At 41.8% G+C, this 16,685-nt stretch overlaps 1 protein-coding gene across 13 annotated transcripts in view; it reads left to right on the top strand.

Annotated features, from left to right (window-relative positions):
* The window catches only part of LOC147020852 (BTB/POZ domain-containing protein KCTD3-like), a 97,156-nt gene that overhangs the window by 45,816 nt on the left and 34,655 nt on the right, over positions 1 to 16,685 (top strand). For all 13 annotated transcript variants that reach the window (XM_085896551.1, XM_085896543.1, XM_085896547.1 and 10 more), the window contains 2 exons: positions 8,556 to 8,646; positions 9,224 to 9,414. In XM_085896551.1, coding sequence (XP_085752677.1) covers positions 8,556 to 8,646; positions 9,224 to 9,414 — 282 coding nt within the window. The remainder of the gene's footprint in view (positions 1 to 8,555; positions 8,647 to 9,223; positions 9,415 to 16,685) is intronic.

Here is a 16,685-nt window from a genome sequence, read left to right as displayed (position 1 = left end):
TCATGAAGAGAGATGGCTACTTGCAGTTCCTGCCAATCTGCCTGAGGAAAATGCCAGTCTTGCTGGTGTTGAGGCAGCTCTCTGGGAATAGCCAGATAGAGGTTGACTTTCACAAGCATATGATCAGATGAACCAATTGGAGCAGGAGATATTCGTGGGAAAGTTAATCATCACCAAGTCCAAAAGGTCGGATTTGCCATTGAGAGAAATCTGGGTTGGAAAGTTCACAGATTGTGCCACTCCCTTGGAGTCACAGAAGTCCTTTGCTGTGCCATGGCTGGAGACAGAGGTACCAACACCCAGCCAGCTTGCATGGTGACAATTGAAATTGCCGCATATGAGGAAGAGAGAGTTGGGATGAGTGGTTAAAAGTTTGTCCATGTCTCAGAGATGTAGATGGAGTCGTCCCTGTTAGGAGGGTACAACACACAGGTGAACAAGAGGTGTGTGAGTGGAGGCGAATTCGTAGCCAGAGCTATTCCTGGGGAATGAGAGGTGTAAGATAAATACACAGGCAGTGAGAAATTTAGTTATTGAGGTAAAGTGCAACTCTGCTGCTGGGGAATGGTTCAGGCAATTCAAATTGGAGTAGATATTAACTGGGGAGAGACACCAAGGAGTTGGGGACATCCTGTGGGACGAAGGATTATATTAAAATGACGATGTCTCGTTTATCGGTAGCGGATTGGATTGAGATATTTTAGGTTAGAGCAGAGACCTCGGGTGTTTGAGGTTCACAGAGTTAGAGACGGGGAGGAGGCATTGGCAGGTGCAGAATGGGGAGGGGCTTTGCGGAGGCGGGCAATGTCAGGCTTTGGTGGAGGTGGGTGAGGGGGAAGGTTTGTGTGGGGTGTGGGGGAAGGTTTGAGAGGGTGGGGTGAGGAGGGATGCAGAAATGCGACTGGGGGGAAGCATTAAGCTCTGAGCAGGTTGGGCGGGGGTGTATGCTTATTCTGTTTCCAGATTCCCAACTTTGATAAACGGTGACAAAGATCATGGGATGGGAGATAAGATCCCTTGTTGAACGCATGGAGAAATGCTGTGCTGTACGTACGGAGGAATGGTTGGTGGATCAAGCGCTGAACGGACAAACACCTCTGAAAAATAATCATTGTGAAGAAGAAGAGACACGCAGTACTTTCAAAAAGTATCCACACCACTTGACTTTTGTCACATTTTGCTGTTGCATCTTGAATTTAAAATGGATCAAATTAAAAAAAATTGTCACCAATCTTCACAATATACTCCATCATGACAAAGTGAAAATATGTTTTTTGTAATTTTTACAAATCAATGAAAAATGAATATCTCAAATGTCTTGCATCAACAAGTATTCAACCTGCTGAGTCAATACTTTGTCGAAGCATCTTTGGCAACGATTAAAGCTTCGAGTCTTCTTGGGTATGTCTGTATCAGCTTTGCACATCTGGATTTGGGGATTTTCTCCCATTCTACCCTTGCAGATTTGCTCAAGCTCTGTCAAGTTGGATGGGGAGCGTCGGTAAACAGCAATCTTTAAGTCTTTCCACAGATTCTCAATGGGATTCAAGTCTGGGCTTTGGCTGGGACACTCAAGGACTTTCATGTTCTTGTTCTGAATCCATTCTTGTATTGCTTTGGCTGTATGCTTGGGGTCGTTGTCCTGTTGGAACATAAATCTTCGCCGCAGTCTGAGGTCTTTTGCACTCTTAAGCAGGTTCTCCTCAAGGATTTGCCTGTATTTGGCTCTTCATTGTTCCCTCTATCCTTACAAGTCTCGCAGTCCCTGTTGCTGAAAAGCATCCCCATAGCATGATGCTGGCACCACCATGCTTCACAGTAGGGATGGTGGTCGATCGTTGAAGACCTGTGCCGAATTTCTGCCAGATGTCGTGCTTTCCATTCAGGCCAAAGAGTTCAATTTTGATCTTATCAAACCACAGCATATTTTTCCTCATGCTCTGTGATTCTTTCATGTGCCTTTTTGCAAACTCCAGGTGTGCTGCCATGTGCCTTTTTCTTAGGAGTGGCTTCTGTCTGGCCACTCTCCCATAAAGCCTAGATTTGTGAAGTGCTCCAGAGGTTGTTCACGTTCCAGAAGGTTCTCCCATCTCAGCCAAGGAACTGTGTAATTCTGTCAGAGTGGTCATTGGGTTTGTGGTCACCTCCCTCACCAGGTCCTTCTTGCCCAGTAACTTTGGTCGGGCGGCCAGCTCTAGGTAGAGTCTGGGTAGTTCCATTCCATTTCCTAATGATGGAGCTAAGCATTCTCACGAGCAGAGAGAATGCCGAGAATGAGAATGCTCTTGGGAACATCCATCACTAGAAATTGTTTTATACCCTTCCCCAGATCTATGCTTCCTCACAATTCTATCTCGGGTTCTACGAACAGTTCCTTGGACTTCGTGGTTGAGTTTCTGCTCTGACATTCACTGTCAGCTGTGGGACCTGATATAGAAAGGTGTGTTTCTTTATTTATCATGTCCAATCATTTGAATTGGCCACAGGTGGACTCCAATCAAATTGTGGAGACATCTCAAGGATGATCACCTGAGCTCAATTTAGAGTGTCGTAGCAATGGGGTTGAATACTTATTGACGCAAGCTATTTCAGCTTTTCATCTTTAATTAATTTGTAAAAAATTCTAAAAGCATGTTTTCACTTTTCACTAAAAGCATGTCATTAATGGGGTATTTTGTGTAGATCGGTGATAAAAAAATTTATATTTAATCCATTTTAAATTCAGGCTGTAATCAACAAAATGTGACAAAAGTCGAGGGGTGTGAATACTTTCTCAAGGCACTGTACTTTGCGGTGTCGAACGAAAACGCGTGTAGCTTTTCTGAAGGAGATACAAGGGTTGAAATGCATTTCAAATTGATTGTAAATACCTTTAAAGGATGAAGGAACATTTATATTTAATGTAGATTCACTTTTTGGATATATTGAGAAAAGAGGGGGGAGGAGGGTGGGGAAAATATAGAACCAGAGGAAGAAGGAAATTCAAGTAGAAATGAGAATCGTTATGGAGTGAAAAGTGGAGTGTTTTTGTTTTTTGTTTTGTTTTTGTTTCTTTTTGATTTTTTTGAAGTGAGGAAAGGAAATAAGATCAGGTTGAGGAGGTAGAAGCAATATACACGGGAAGAAGGAAACGAAACGAGGAACACAGAGACAAATAATTTTCACACTTTCTATCTGAGGACAGGCTCTATCAGGTGTTGAACAATACGAAATGAAAATGAAACTCGTAGCAAAAACGACGAACGAATCAACATGACATATTGCACGGGATACAACATCAACACCTAGACAAGACACAGCAACATAAAAACACGACGAATCCGGTTCGGAAAACTCAGCTTTGTGATGTTGAAACGGAGAGCTCGTATTTTCACCACCGTGTGCAGAAAACCTCGAGCAGGAAGCGTCATTTTCTCACTTCAAGCTCGAGAAAATTCGGCTTGCACCATCTCTAATCTCCATCGTATGCTGTGTGGCACAATAGACAACATAGAAGATAATGAGCACTAAAATATTATCCTGAACTTTGTGTTACCGGACCTTTCAGCAGAGTCATTTCTCATCTCATTCGCACAAGAGCCTTGGCCAACGTTCCACAACTTGGTGAAGGATGGTTGTGAATGCCTGTTACTAGGTTTTTGAACAGCATAAACCTAAACGTTTGCTCTACTCGTGTGAAAAGTGGAAAGGTTAAGGTATTAAGGAGTTTCCACGTATAGTGTGGTCATGATTCATTTGCATCTGGCTGGCATTGACGTACAAAGTTCAGTTTTTTTTGTTTTTTTTTCTTCTGTTTGAGCATCCATTGAACAGCGGGTTTTGGTGAAAGGAAATGATCGTTAAGTGAGAATCAGAAAGCATTTAACAATCATGCCAAAATTGGGGCTGCACTATACCAGATAGCATTTTGATGTGCACTGCCATACACAAACAGCAATAACTTGAAAGTACAAGCTGGAAACCATTTGCACAACAAATGCAATTTTCATTCTCACTGACTGTAATAATTACTAAATTGAGGCAGATGACAGCAATCACCGATAGAAAAAAAAAATTTAAAAAGGGCGCTCTGTAATTTCTCCACTCGGTGCAAGGCGTAATTATTATTCAAGCACGAAAGACTTGTGAAGGACACACCAAACTTCTGACCCGAAGATATAGGACGGATTGAAAGTGTATAGTAAAATATAACGATTGGCAGAATGGCTGAAAATCCATTTCCGTGCAAGTGACGCCCTTTCTTTGAGCAAGATGGCATTTATGGAATTGGAACGCTCAAACATAATGTTTTAAATGTACACAGAAGGTAACGTTTGCAATCACAGTGTCTCTGCACTGTACTTATTGACCGGAAATTGCAGTGCTTTGTTTCAATTGAAAATTTCATCTTGAAAAGGCTCCCATAGGAATGTTGGTCTCTGCCCAAGACGCTCGTACACGCGAGAACCACCGAATAATGATACGAACAAAATCCTTGACGGTTGCAACAGATCATTTCTCCATTTTATTTTTTTCCCCGCACATGCAAAGTCGTGTATTGGTAATGGGGGCACTGCATCAGCGGCACAGCCGTGTCCGTAACCAATGATGCAGCAACAGGCTGCACACGGAGGTATGTGTGTAATTTGTCTGTCTGTCCACAAACGTCAGTTTATGTTCGAGGAACAACTCGACTTAAGTTGAATGTTATATTTTGAACATGAATTGGAAAACAAATCTGCAGTTTAGCACTAACTTGGCTCTGAATTGGTCCGGATCATGCATGCACAGAGAGAAGTGAGATAATTTTTATGCTTTCGCCGATGAAGTTGCCGGAGACATGTTTTCGGGTTGTCGGTCCGGCTGTCCGTCCGTGCATCCATGATCGGTTTTTCATGACCACGATAACTTAAGAACGGCTCAAAGGATCCAAGCCAAACTTGGTACAAGTATTGTAAACGATGTAATGATGAACTGATTAGATTTTGGGGTCGAAAGGTCAAAGGTCAAGTCAGGTAAAAATGTGATATTTGAGAACAGCTGAAGGGATTTAAATCAAACTTGGTACAAGTATGTATCATGATGTAATAATGTGGGCGGAGGCATATCTGTGGACGTCGTGATGTCAGAGAGCGCCGTTCTAGTTTTACTCTGTCTGCCTGTCTGGCAGTCAAACAAAACCAAACAGGAAACTTGCTGTTTTCAAGGACATCATAACGGCCACAAGCAATAGGTGTGAAGAACTAATGTAACGTGTTAAATAAGGTGATGTCAAAGACATCAACGGCGGTAAACTTCTGAAAAAATGTTTTCCACAACCTTAAAAAAAAATCTTTATTTTATTTCAATTGAATTATATACTTGAAGATGAGAACACAGATTGCCGTGTTGGCACTCTCAACAACCTTCCATTTCGCAGTACTTGAATAAAATATTATGGCATTTTACGTCATCTCGACTCATCAAATTTGCTGCTCGCAGACCTCGCCCATGTCCTTGTTTCTCTCGAGGTCTTGACTGTGTGGGGTCGTGTGTTCTATACACTCTCTAATTTTTATGCCTCCACTGACAAAGTCGCTGGAGGCATGATGTTTTTGGGTTGTCCATCCGTACATACGTATGTACGTACGTACAGTCGTGACTAAAAATATTTTCATCCTTGTGCACTTTTTTCAAATAACTCCCAATTTTCTCGAAAAATAAGTTGAAATGGACAAAAGTATTTTGTCGCCACAATTCTTAATTTCACTGTTAATATTAGAGAACCTTTGTTTTTTATTCAGACCATAATATATACTTTTAAATGAAAAAAATAAAAAGAAATGGCATTGGCAAAATTATTAACACCCTTCACTTGATATTTGGTATCATGGCCTTTGGACAAAATAAGTGGTCAAGCACTTCCTATAGCCATGAATGAGCTTCCTACATCTCTCTACTGGTAGTTTGGCCCACTCTTCTTGTGCAAACTGCTCAAGTTCTCCCAGATTTGAAGGGTGCATTCTCTCAACTGCTGTTTTCAGATCTCCCCACAGGTGTTCAATGGGATTTTAGATCTGAACTCATTGCTGGTCACTTCAGAACACTCCAGTGTTTTGTCTTGAACCATTCCTAGGTGCTTTTTGAAGTGCATTTGGGTCATTGTCCTGCTGCAAGACCCATGACCTTCGACGGAGATCCAGCTTTCTGACACTGTTGAACATTGTGCTCCAAAATGCCTCCTTGGTAATCTCTTGATTTCATGATGCCATGCACACATTCAAGGTACCCAGTGTCAGAGGCAGCACAGTAACCTCAAAACATCACTGAACCTCCTCCATGTTTGACTCTAGGGAAGGTGTTCTTTTCTTTGAAGGCTTTGTTTTGTTTTCTGTAAACAGAGAGATGATGTGCTTTACCAAAAAGCTCTAATTTGGTCTCGTCTGTCCACAGGACATTCTCCCAGAAGGATTTGGCTTGTTCAGGTGTTTTGGCAAACTGCAGTCAGGCTTTCTTGTGTGTCTCTCTCTCTCTCTCTCTCTCTCTCTCTCTCTCTCTCTCTCTCTCTCTCTCTCTCTCTCTCTCTCTCTCTCTCTCTGTCTCTGTCTCTGTCTCTGTCTCTGTCTCTGTCTCTGTCTCTGTCTCTGTCTCTGTCTCTGTCTCTGTCTCTGTCTCTGTCTCTGTCTCTGTCTCTGTCTCTGTCTCTGTCTGTCTGTCTGTCTGTCTGTCTGTCTGTCTGTCTGTCTGTCTGTCTGTCTGTCTGTCTGTCTGTCTGTCTGTCTGTCTGTCTGTCTGTCTGTGTGTCCTCCTGGGTCTCCGATCATAGAACCCCCTTTCATTGAGTTGGCGACAGATGCTGTGAGTTGAAACTATCCTACCTTGTGTCTGAACGTCAGCTTGAATCTGTTTGGCAGTTCATCGAGCTGCTTTCTCCACCATTCGAACAATCCTTCACGACAATCTTCGATCAAGTTTTCTCTTGCGGCCACGTCCAGGGAGGTTGGGTGCAGTGCCATGGGCCTTAAACCTCCTGATAACATTGTGTACGGTGGACACAGGAATTTCAAGATCTCTGGAGATGACTTGTCGCCTTGAGATTGTCCATGCTTGGCTACAATCTTGTGTCTGACCTCCTCGGACAATTCTCTGTTTTTTTTCTTTTCTCCATGTTCATTTCAGAACACACAGTGACACAAAACAGCAGAATGACTCCTTTTCTCTGCTGAAACTGGTTGAATGAGTGATTTTTATATTGCAGGCACCTGCAACTCACCACAGGTGAGTTCACTTCCAAAGTAAAGGTGAATCACCTGCTTGAAATGTAACTATTTCTAACATCTTCTAAAAGGTGCCGATAATATTGTCCGGCCAATTTTAGGATTTGTGTGTGGAATAAGCTCAGATTTAGTAATTTTTTCAGCTATTTTTGTTTTGTTCCACTGTAAACCAAAGAAGTACATCTGTGGATACCAAAATATTTTTTAATTTCAACAATTTTCTGGAAGAAATGGAGCATTATTTGAAAAAAGTGCAAGGGTGCCTGTTTTTGGCCACAACAGTACGTCCGTGCAAATTTTCTCTTTGCTCTGAAACCACTTATCTGATTGACACAAAAGTTTCACCATCGGTGCAACTACTCATGTGGAACGTTTTAATAAGTATGACGTCATCGGTCATGTGGTGTGGCAGCCATGTTGGAAAAAAGGAAAAATTTTGGACATCTGTGTGTCTGAAACCACTCCATGGAAAAAAAAAAGAATTAAACTTGACACACGTCAAGTACTCCCCATAGCTTTGTTATGATGTCATAATTGCATGCATCGAATGCTTTATCCGATCAGTAAGATGAGTTTTGAAGGTCTTCTGTGGCTAAATTATATTGGGGTGAGGGGGGAATGATGACGTCATTGGTCATGTGGTTTGGCAGCCATATTCTTTTTTTTCTTTTTTTTTTTAACAACAAAAGCCTTCAAAGTCATCTTCTCCGAAATGGCTCAACAGATCAAGGTGAAACTTTACAGGTCTGATCACCTCTCCATGATGAACAAAAAAACTCTCCACCTATGATGTCATAGGTCACATGCTTTGGCAGCTGTTTGTTTTTTTTGTTTGAATGAAGCTTGATGGACAGGTTGGGTGTGTCGCAAGGATGAATTGATTCGATTTTGGTGAAGATCCGAATCCGGATCCGGATATGAGAATTGTTTAATTTTTATAGTGATTCTTCACCATTGAGAGATAGAACCAAAAACGATATAGCACGGTATTTCAAAAATGTAATGGGCCAGATATGTTCTCGTGAATCATGGCGGAGGTATGCGCTCTACCGAGTGCCCTTCTTGTTTGAATATGTTGCCATCATGGTACGAAACTGCTAAATAGATTATGTGAATTATTTGGCAGTGTTTATTTATTTATTTATTTATTAGTTGGGGAAAAAAATCCTGAAAATTGATATGGTTTCTCTCTGACACGCTTCCTGCATCAATTTGTAACTTTAGGTAATTGTAGCATTAGCCTTAAAGGTAGCCCGAGCCTTGACTGTTCTATTCATCCTTAAGTTGTACTCTGACCCTAACCCAGAACTTCTCGCACAGGTTGTGTGGTGGACCCTCGGAGGGTGCTGATTGTCACTGGTCACCACAACTGGATAGTCACTGCCTACGCACACTTCGTTGTTTGCTACAGGCAAGGAAACCTTGAGATTGCTTTTCAAGTTCAGAATATTTTTTTAAAACTTGTTTGGATTTTCTGGGATTCAACACAGATGTGCAGCATTAACAGACAATGTGTGTCCAAAGATGAAGAAAAAGCAAATAATTTAATCATTGGATTCTTGTAATAAGATCAGCATGTGTATTTCTACATGGACACAGACTTTCAAAAAGCCAGTTTGATGGTTCTGCCACCACCATTCTTTGGCACATTGTATTATTTCCCAATTTTCTTATGTACTGTAAATTCTTTCCCAATTGAAGCCAATTTTTGCACGTTTTCATCATCACAAACACCTTGTGTTTATCAAGAGAAACGTCTGAGAAAACTATGCCCATGTTTAAGCTTCACACCCAAACCCTTCCCCAAAAGCCACCATTGTGATGGGAAGACAGATCGAGCTGTTAGATTAACTTTCTCTCTATCTGGCCAACTGCAGTCATACAAACATCAAAGTACAGAATTGTTGACTTTGAGAGTTTGCGTGTTGTTCACCATTAGGAAATACAGACAGGAATTTAATGATCTCATTGAGGTTTTACTTCCGCAGAGTGAAGGAGTCAACTGGTTGGCAACAGGTGTTCACAAGCCCATATCTGGACTGGGACATTGAGCGTGTGGCTCTAAATGCAAAGGTGGTGGGTGCTGCTCTCGGCGACAAGGACAAGATGGTTGCTGTTGCCGGTGGAAGCCGCATCATACTATGGAGTATCCAGGACAGTGGCAGTGGCAACGAAATTGGTAAATCACATCTCCTCGTTGCACTATATTCACATCGTCCCTTTTTCTATGCTTCTACGTTTTCATCCTCTTCACCTCTTTGTTTGAACAATGTTTACCTCTTTTGTTGGGCTGAGAGGATGGCCGAGAGGTAAGCACACTCTCCTTTAAGCAGTCTAGCCTCGGTTGGAATCCCAACCCAGCTATAAACTGTATATATAGCTGAACGGTGTTTCACAGGCAGTGATTCATCAACGTGTGTGCCATCCCTCGGTTGGATGTTAAACGGGCGTCCCGTCTGCTGGCATTAGTCGTTGGATGCTAAATATCCCACGATGCCCTTTGCGAAGAGTCGGTGAGCTATCATCGGCACCATGAACAAATTACGCATTCCTGCCCTAACCAACAGAGGGCCATCGGCGGCATAGGCGTGCCCTCAGCCAATGATGCTACCCCAGAACATTGTGCTGCATACCATTGAAGAAAACCTCTTTTGTTTATTGAAGGTTTTTTTTTTTTTTTTCCTTCCTTGCTGATTCCATTTCTCTCTGTTTTTATACAAAGCCATTGAACTTTAAGTACATCTATCTTTTCGTGTTATCTATGTACAACAAAACGAAAAGCACGGTCTATGAAGCCGTCCGGGAGGCCGTGAAGACTGTATGCCTATTAATCACGTCGTGTTTGAACGTTAGTTGCAGACGACACGAACATCCATAAATTACATACGATTGGAATGTTCCTTTCACAGTGAAGCTGTGTGACTATATCTCTATTAATTATGTTCCGTTCGAACATCGTTTGCACCCTTTATTCACATATATACGTCTATTTACCTATTAATTATGTACTATTGGAATGTACGTTTCAACGCTTTAGACTGCTGAGACCCCTTCGACTGTTGAAGACCCCTAAATACCCAAAAGTCACAAAAGACCCCAAGGATCCAAAAGTCCCAAAAGACCAAAAAGACCCCTAAGAGCCATTGGCCCCCTTAGACCTTAACACCATTTGGACCCATTACATCCTTCAGACAGATCAGACAGCTTATACACTTGACCATTGAGACCACTTGGACCATTTTATATTACAAATAAATTTCAAATGAATGTAATATCACCAATATTACAAATAAATTTGAACAAAAGAAATGTTTGTATTACGATTGGTGTCAATCATGACAACACGGCAAATCTGTGATATCAATCTCTGCAACGACGTGTGCAAAGATGAGTGTAGTGAGCCGATCCATGCTTGAAGCATAAAATTGTGTACAAATGTTGGTATTTGCAATCCCATCTGAACTGTTGGCTCATCGTGTTTGGAATCCTGGTTCAAATTCCATTGTGTGTGTGTGTGTGTGTGTGTGTGTGTGTGTGTGTGTGTGTGTGTGTGTGTGTGTGTGTGTGTGTGTGTGTGTGTGTGTGTGTGTATAATATAGGTATAGATATATGTAATCAAAATACAGTCATGTGCCGCATTATGACGTTTCGGTCGACGACGGTCCCATAAGATTATAATGGAGCTGAAAAATTCCTTTCGCCTCGTGATGTCGTAGCGCTACCAGTCAAAAGTACAGTATAGCACATACAATTATGTATAGTACATAATACTTGATAATGATAAACATCTATGTTACTCGTTTATGTATTTATTATACTGTACTTATTATCGTTATTTTAGAGTGTACTCTTTCTACTTATAAAAAAGAAAGTTTACTGTAAAACAGTATGCCGTGTTACGCAGCAGCCTCATACACCTAGTGCTTGCCGTGTCTCTTGATTGCATAATTTTTCCGTGTGCTTTATTTAATCTTGTGTTGTTTTGTTCATCATGGCCCCCTAAACGTTCATCAAAAAGTTTTTAAAAAAAATTACGTATATAAAGTAAAAAAGTTACAGTAAGCCAAGGTTAATTTATTATTGAAGAAAGAAAAATATTTTATTATAAATTTAGTGTAGCCTAAGTGTAGTGTTTAAAAAATCTACAGTAGTGTACAGTAATGTCCTCGGCCTTCATATTCACTCCTCACTCACTCACTCACCCAGAGCAACTTCCAGTACTGCAAGCTCAATTCATGGTAAGTGCCCTATACAGGTGTACCATTAAAAAAAAAAACTTTTATACCGTATTTTTACTTTACCTTTTCTGTGTTTAGATATGCAAATACTTACCATTGTGTTACAATTGCCGACAGTATTCAGTACAGTAACATGCTAGGAGCAATAGGCTGTATCATATAGCCTAGGTGTGTAGTAGGCTATACCATCTCAGCTTGTGTAAGTTCCCTCTATGATGTTCACACAAAGACGAAATCGCTTAATGACTCATTTCTCAGAATGTATCCCCGTCGTTAAGCGGCACATGACTATGTGGAGTGTGACGAGCACTCGCCTGATCTCCAATTGACATAAAGTCCTACAACCATGTGTCACCTCCAAACAAATGGAGCTGCCTATCTGGATTTCAGGCTTATTTGCCCTCATCAGGATGGCAGTTGTGCTATATGGTATGCTATATGATACAGCCTATTGCTCCTAGCATGTTACTGTACTGAATACTGTCGGCAATTGTAACACAATGGTAAATATTTGCGTATCTAAACATATTTTATACGCTAGCAGGGGGGTTGGGGTCCGAGGGTATAAAAGGCGTGTCTAGCCCCGCAGGGTCTGACTCGTGAAGGGAGCTTAGCCACGGAGCCTGCTCAAGGGCATCGTTTGGGTTTCCCCACAGTACAACCTTCTGTAGCCTCGCTGGCAGCTGTTTTTGCATGGGCAGAATGGACTTTGTATATGGTTTTCAGAACTACGCAAAGATGCATACACATAATTTCCTTGATGGTGGAGGGATTTTGTGTGCGTTGGGGGTAGGGGGGGGGCTTAGCCTAAAACCTTGCCTACACCCAAAATTGGTGGCCTCTCGGTGTTACAGTTCGGCCGTGAAAGAAAAATGTATCAACGCACAAACAAACCAACGCACAAACACTTGAAAATATTTATATCTGTTGATGTCAATTTTTACCTCTGCCACCAGAGGTGGAAGGAGGTTAGGTTTTCACCCCTGTCTGCCTGTTTGTTTGTTTGTGTGTAGGACATCTCAAAAAGTTGTGGACGTATTCACATGAATCTTGGTGGACAGGTTTGGGCAAGTGACAAGGACGAATGGATTCAGTTTTGGTGAAGATCCAAATCCAGATCTGGATATGAGAATTTTTTAATTTCTAAAGTGATTCTTCACTGTTGAGAAATTGGGCCAAAAACGATATATAGCAAAAATTTATTGGCCCTGATATGTTCTTCTGGATCAGGTATTATGCGGTGGGGGGTTGCGCTCTACCGAGTGCTCTTCTCGTTATATACTGTATTCAATTCAGTTTATTATCTGTATGATTATTCTTACAGTGAAGGAGAACATGAACATTTGTTCAACTTACCAGTTCTTAATCGTACAGAAGAGCTGATAAATTATGCAATAGCTTGAAAGGCTGACAGCCCTTTTATAATACGTTTCACAACTACATGAGTAGGAAAGCAAAGAAAGAACAGAAAGTCCTCTCGCCCTCATTATGCCTGCCATTTTTGGGCACTGAGTCATGGACGATTTTACATGCAAGTGGGATTATGCACAACATTTTTCAGGCAAGAATTATGCACAACATGCTGTGTTGTATCGTTTAATTTGTCTCCTTTTGGCTCCTTGTTTTCCATTTGTTGTTTCTCCTGATCCCTCAGTTCAATCCATTTCACCTCCTTCCTCAAAAATTCATTCGAAATACCTCTTTTCTTCGCTCAGAAAGAACAGGAGTAAACAGTCGCAAAAGACCCCAACAACCAACAACAAGATCTGGGGGGGGGGGAAATCGAACTCCAATCTCATTTCCTATCCGTTCTTCACAATATCCCCATACTGAATATCATGTTTCTCTTCCTAAAAACCTCTTCACAACATTAAAAAAAAAAAAATGCTTCCAAAATGTATCTTTAAATGTCTTACTCTGTTTATTACTGCATCAGGAACAAGCCATTCGTTTTTCTTCTTCTTCTTCTTCACCAAAAACTCTTCCTTTTCTCTTTGTCAAGGCTTATTTCCCAATATCTCCTCACTCCTAAATGCTTGGATCATCCAACCTCCTCTTTCACTTAGAGCTGAATCCCCTCCTGGCTTCGCCCCTCCCCACACTCATCCCGACTTCCCCCACACCCTCTCCTTGCTCCTTTCCATATCCATGCATCCTATCAGCAACTCCACTCCCCCATCCATAACTGTATGGCCCTCAAACATCCAAGGCCTCCATTCCAATCGAACAGATCTCTCGATCAACGCCACAGCTGATAAACCGGACATCATCTGTTTATCAGAATCCTTCCTCCCACAGGACATCCCTGACTCATTGGTGTCTCTCCCTGGCCATTGTCTCCCACAGTTTGATCGAACTGAACCCTATCCTGGTGGCGGAGTTGTGATGTACATAAAAACCTCCATTTCTCACTCTCCATGTACTGCTCTTGCACCTCCCAAACCCCATGAGTACTTCTGGCTGTGACCTCCTCTCCATTCCCACCTCATGTTTATCTGTGTATTGTATCATCTTCCTCCCAAATGTGATGACTTCATCGATCTCTCTCCCTCTCTCCCTCTCTCCCTCTCTCCCTCTCTCCCTCTCTCCCTCTCTCCCTCTCTCCCTCTCTCCCTCTCTCCCTCTCTCCCTCTCTCCCTCTCTCCCTCTCTCCCTCTCTCCCTCTCTCCCTCTCTCCCTCTCTCCCTCTCTCCCTCTCTCCCTCTCTCCCTCTCTCCCTCTCTCCCTCTCTCCCTCTCTCCCTCTCTCCCTCTCTCCCTCTCTCCTCGTCATGGACCAACTTTGAATCACTCATCCCAACTCTATTTTCCTCAAATGTGGTGACTTCAATTGTCGCCATACTAATTGATTGGGTGTTGGTACCTCTCTCACCAGCCAAGGCACTTCTGGAAAGGGCGTTTGTGACTCCATGGGACTGACTCGATCCGTGAAATTTCTTCCCTTCTGTATTTGGTGATGACCAACATGCCCGCCAATGTATCTTGGTCACCATCTGCTCCAATTGGCTCATCTGATCATGTGATTGTAAAGGTCAACATCTCTGGCCATTATCAGAGAATAGCCTCAGCGTGGGTGAGTCTGGCAGTTCTCTCAGGCAAACTGTCTGACACTGCAAGCAGTCATCACACTTCAGGATTGGTCTCCTACCTCTACCTCCCCTGATATTAATTCAGCCTGGGAATTCTTCCACCGAAACCTGCTCTCTCTTATGCACAGATTAATCCCAACTCGTCTTCAGTTATCTTACCAATCCTCCCACTCTTGGTACTCCGACTCTTGTGTTGAGACTCTTGCTTCAAAACAACGTGTATTCTCTTCCTGGAAGACAAATCCAACCGGAGGCAACCACAGATCATTCCACAAAGCCCACAACCATGTGTGTGTCCACTTTCAGGAGATCCATAAAACAACATCTGCACAATCTTAAGAATGAACTTTCAAACTTGTCTCCCTCCTCTAAAACTTGGTGACGCCTTGTCAACCCGGACTTTGGTGCATGATCCCCTTCCATCCATCCCCTCGCTTCAAATAGTACCACAGCCTACTTTGCTCGTGAGAAGGCCGAATGCCTCAATTCTGTGTTTCTTTCAAAATTCTGTGTCCCGAACCCTACTCTCTCTGTACCCACCCTTCCGAGTCATCCCCAACTGCTCCTGGAGGTACGGCAAATTGTGGTGGTAATTGGACCTTCACTTTCGAGCAACAAAGTGTAAATCCATCCACTTTTCCTGTTGATTCATTTGTAAAATGTTTCACAAAACAGTACACATATGGTGAGGTTATAGGACCCTAATTATGCTCTTGGACAATGTTATCAGATACTTAATGCGATTCATTACGGATGCTGTTGCATATGTTTGCTGAGCATGCATTACCCTCCAAAGTCTTTGTTGCTCAGCATCCCGTGCAAGTCGATGATGACGTTCAACTGTTTCATTCTGTTCCCTCATTCTTTTGGTGCCCTTGCTGAAGGAGAGGGTATTGCATATGGGTTGGTTTGTTTGTCTTTGTTTTTGTTTGTCCACACAGAACTTTAGTGTTTTTTCTCCGCAACCGCTTGTCGGATTGAGATGAAATTTTCACCATAGGAGCGCCTACTCGTGTAGAATGTTTTAACGATAATTATGATGTCATTGGTCACGTGGTGTTGCAACCATGTTGGAAAAACCGAAAAACTTTTGACATCTGTAGCTCTGAAACAACTCCATTGAAGAAATTGAAACTGCACACGGCAAGTACTCCTCATGTGGAATAAGTGTTTTTTAGCTCGCCTGTTCGAAGAACAGAGAGCTATAGCGATACCCCCGGTGCGAGCGCCAGCATGAAAATGTTAAAGTTTTTGGTGCAAGTTATTTCCTTTCTAATGTTTTTATCCACCACACTATTTTTTACTGATTACAATATACAAATACATATATCACTTTAAAATTATTTGGATCAGACTTCACTGCAATGCTTTATAAAAAATATTATTAGACTAGTCTTTTAAAAACGATAAATGTATAAATAGCCGAGCATTGGGTGGCTTTGACACAAACTCTCTGGTTAATGATGTCATAGGTTCCTTCGTTACGACGTAATAATTGCATATGTAGAACGCTCCATCCAATCAATATGAACATTTTGAGGGTCAGCTGGGGATAAAATGGTCCACAAAACAAAATTGATGACATCATCGGTCACGTGATTCGACAGCCACATATATATTTATTTATTTATTTATTTATTTATTTATTATTTTTATTTTTTTTAATAGAAACCTTCAGCCATTTCAGAGAAGATGTTTTGAACAGATGGAGGTGAAACTTAACACGTATGACCACCTATTCATGAGGAACAAAAGATTCACACATATGATGTTAGAGGTCACATGGTTTGGCAGCCATATTGGATTTCCCTGAAACCTGATGATAGAAAAAACTTTCCTCTCCAGAACGGCTTGACAGATCGAGGGGAAACTTCACACAAGTGTTCCCTAAGGCATGGGTGTGCAAGTTTGTTTCGGAATAATTGAGAGGTCACGTGGTTTGGCAGCCAAAATGGATTTAATATAAATATTAAATAATGTTTCTCTTGAACCGCTTAATCAATCGACGTGAAACTTCACAATTATGATCAAGTAGTGATGAATACATGTTTTACATTTCAACTTGATTGGGCACATGGTCTAGCAGCTGGAATGTTTAAAAAAAATTTTTATCTCTGTTATTTT

The sequence above is a fragment of the Eptatretus burgeri genome, chromosome 9 (assembly GCF_056783735.1).
Source record: "Eptatretus burgeri isolate ZD-2024b chromosome 9, Ebu_testis_v1, whole genome shotgun sequence".
Taxonomy (NCBI): Eukaryota; Metazoa; Chordata; class Myxini; order Myxiniformes; family Myxinidae; genus Eptatretus; species Eptatretus burgeri.
The sequence above is the reverse complement of the archived record's forward strand: the minus strand, read 5'-3'. Positions and strand labels throughout refer to the sequence as shown.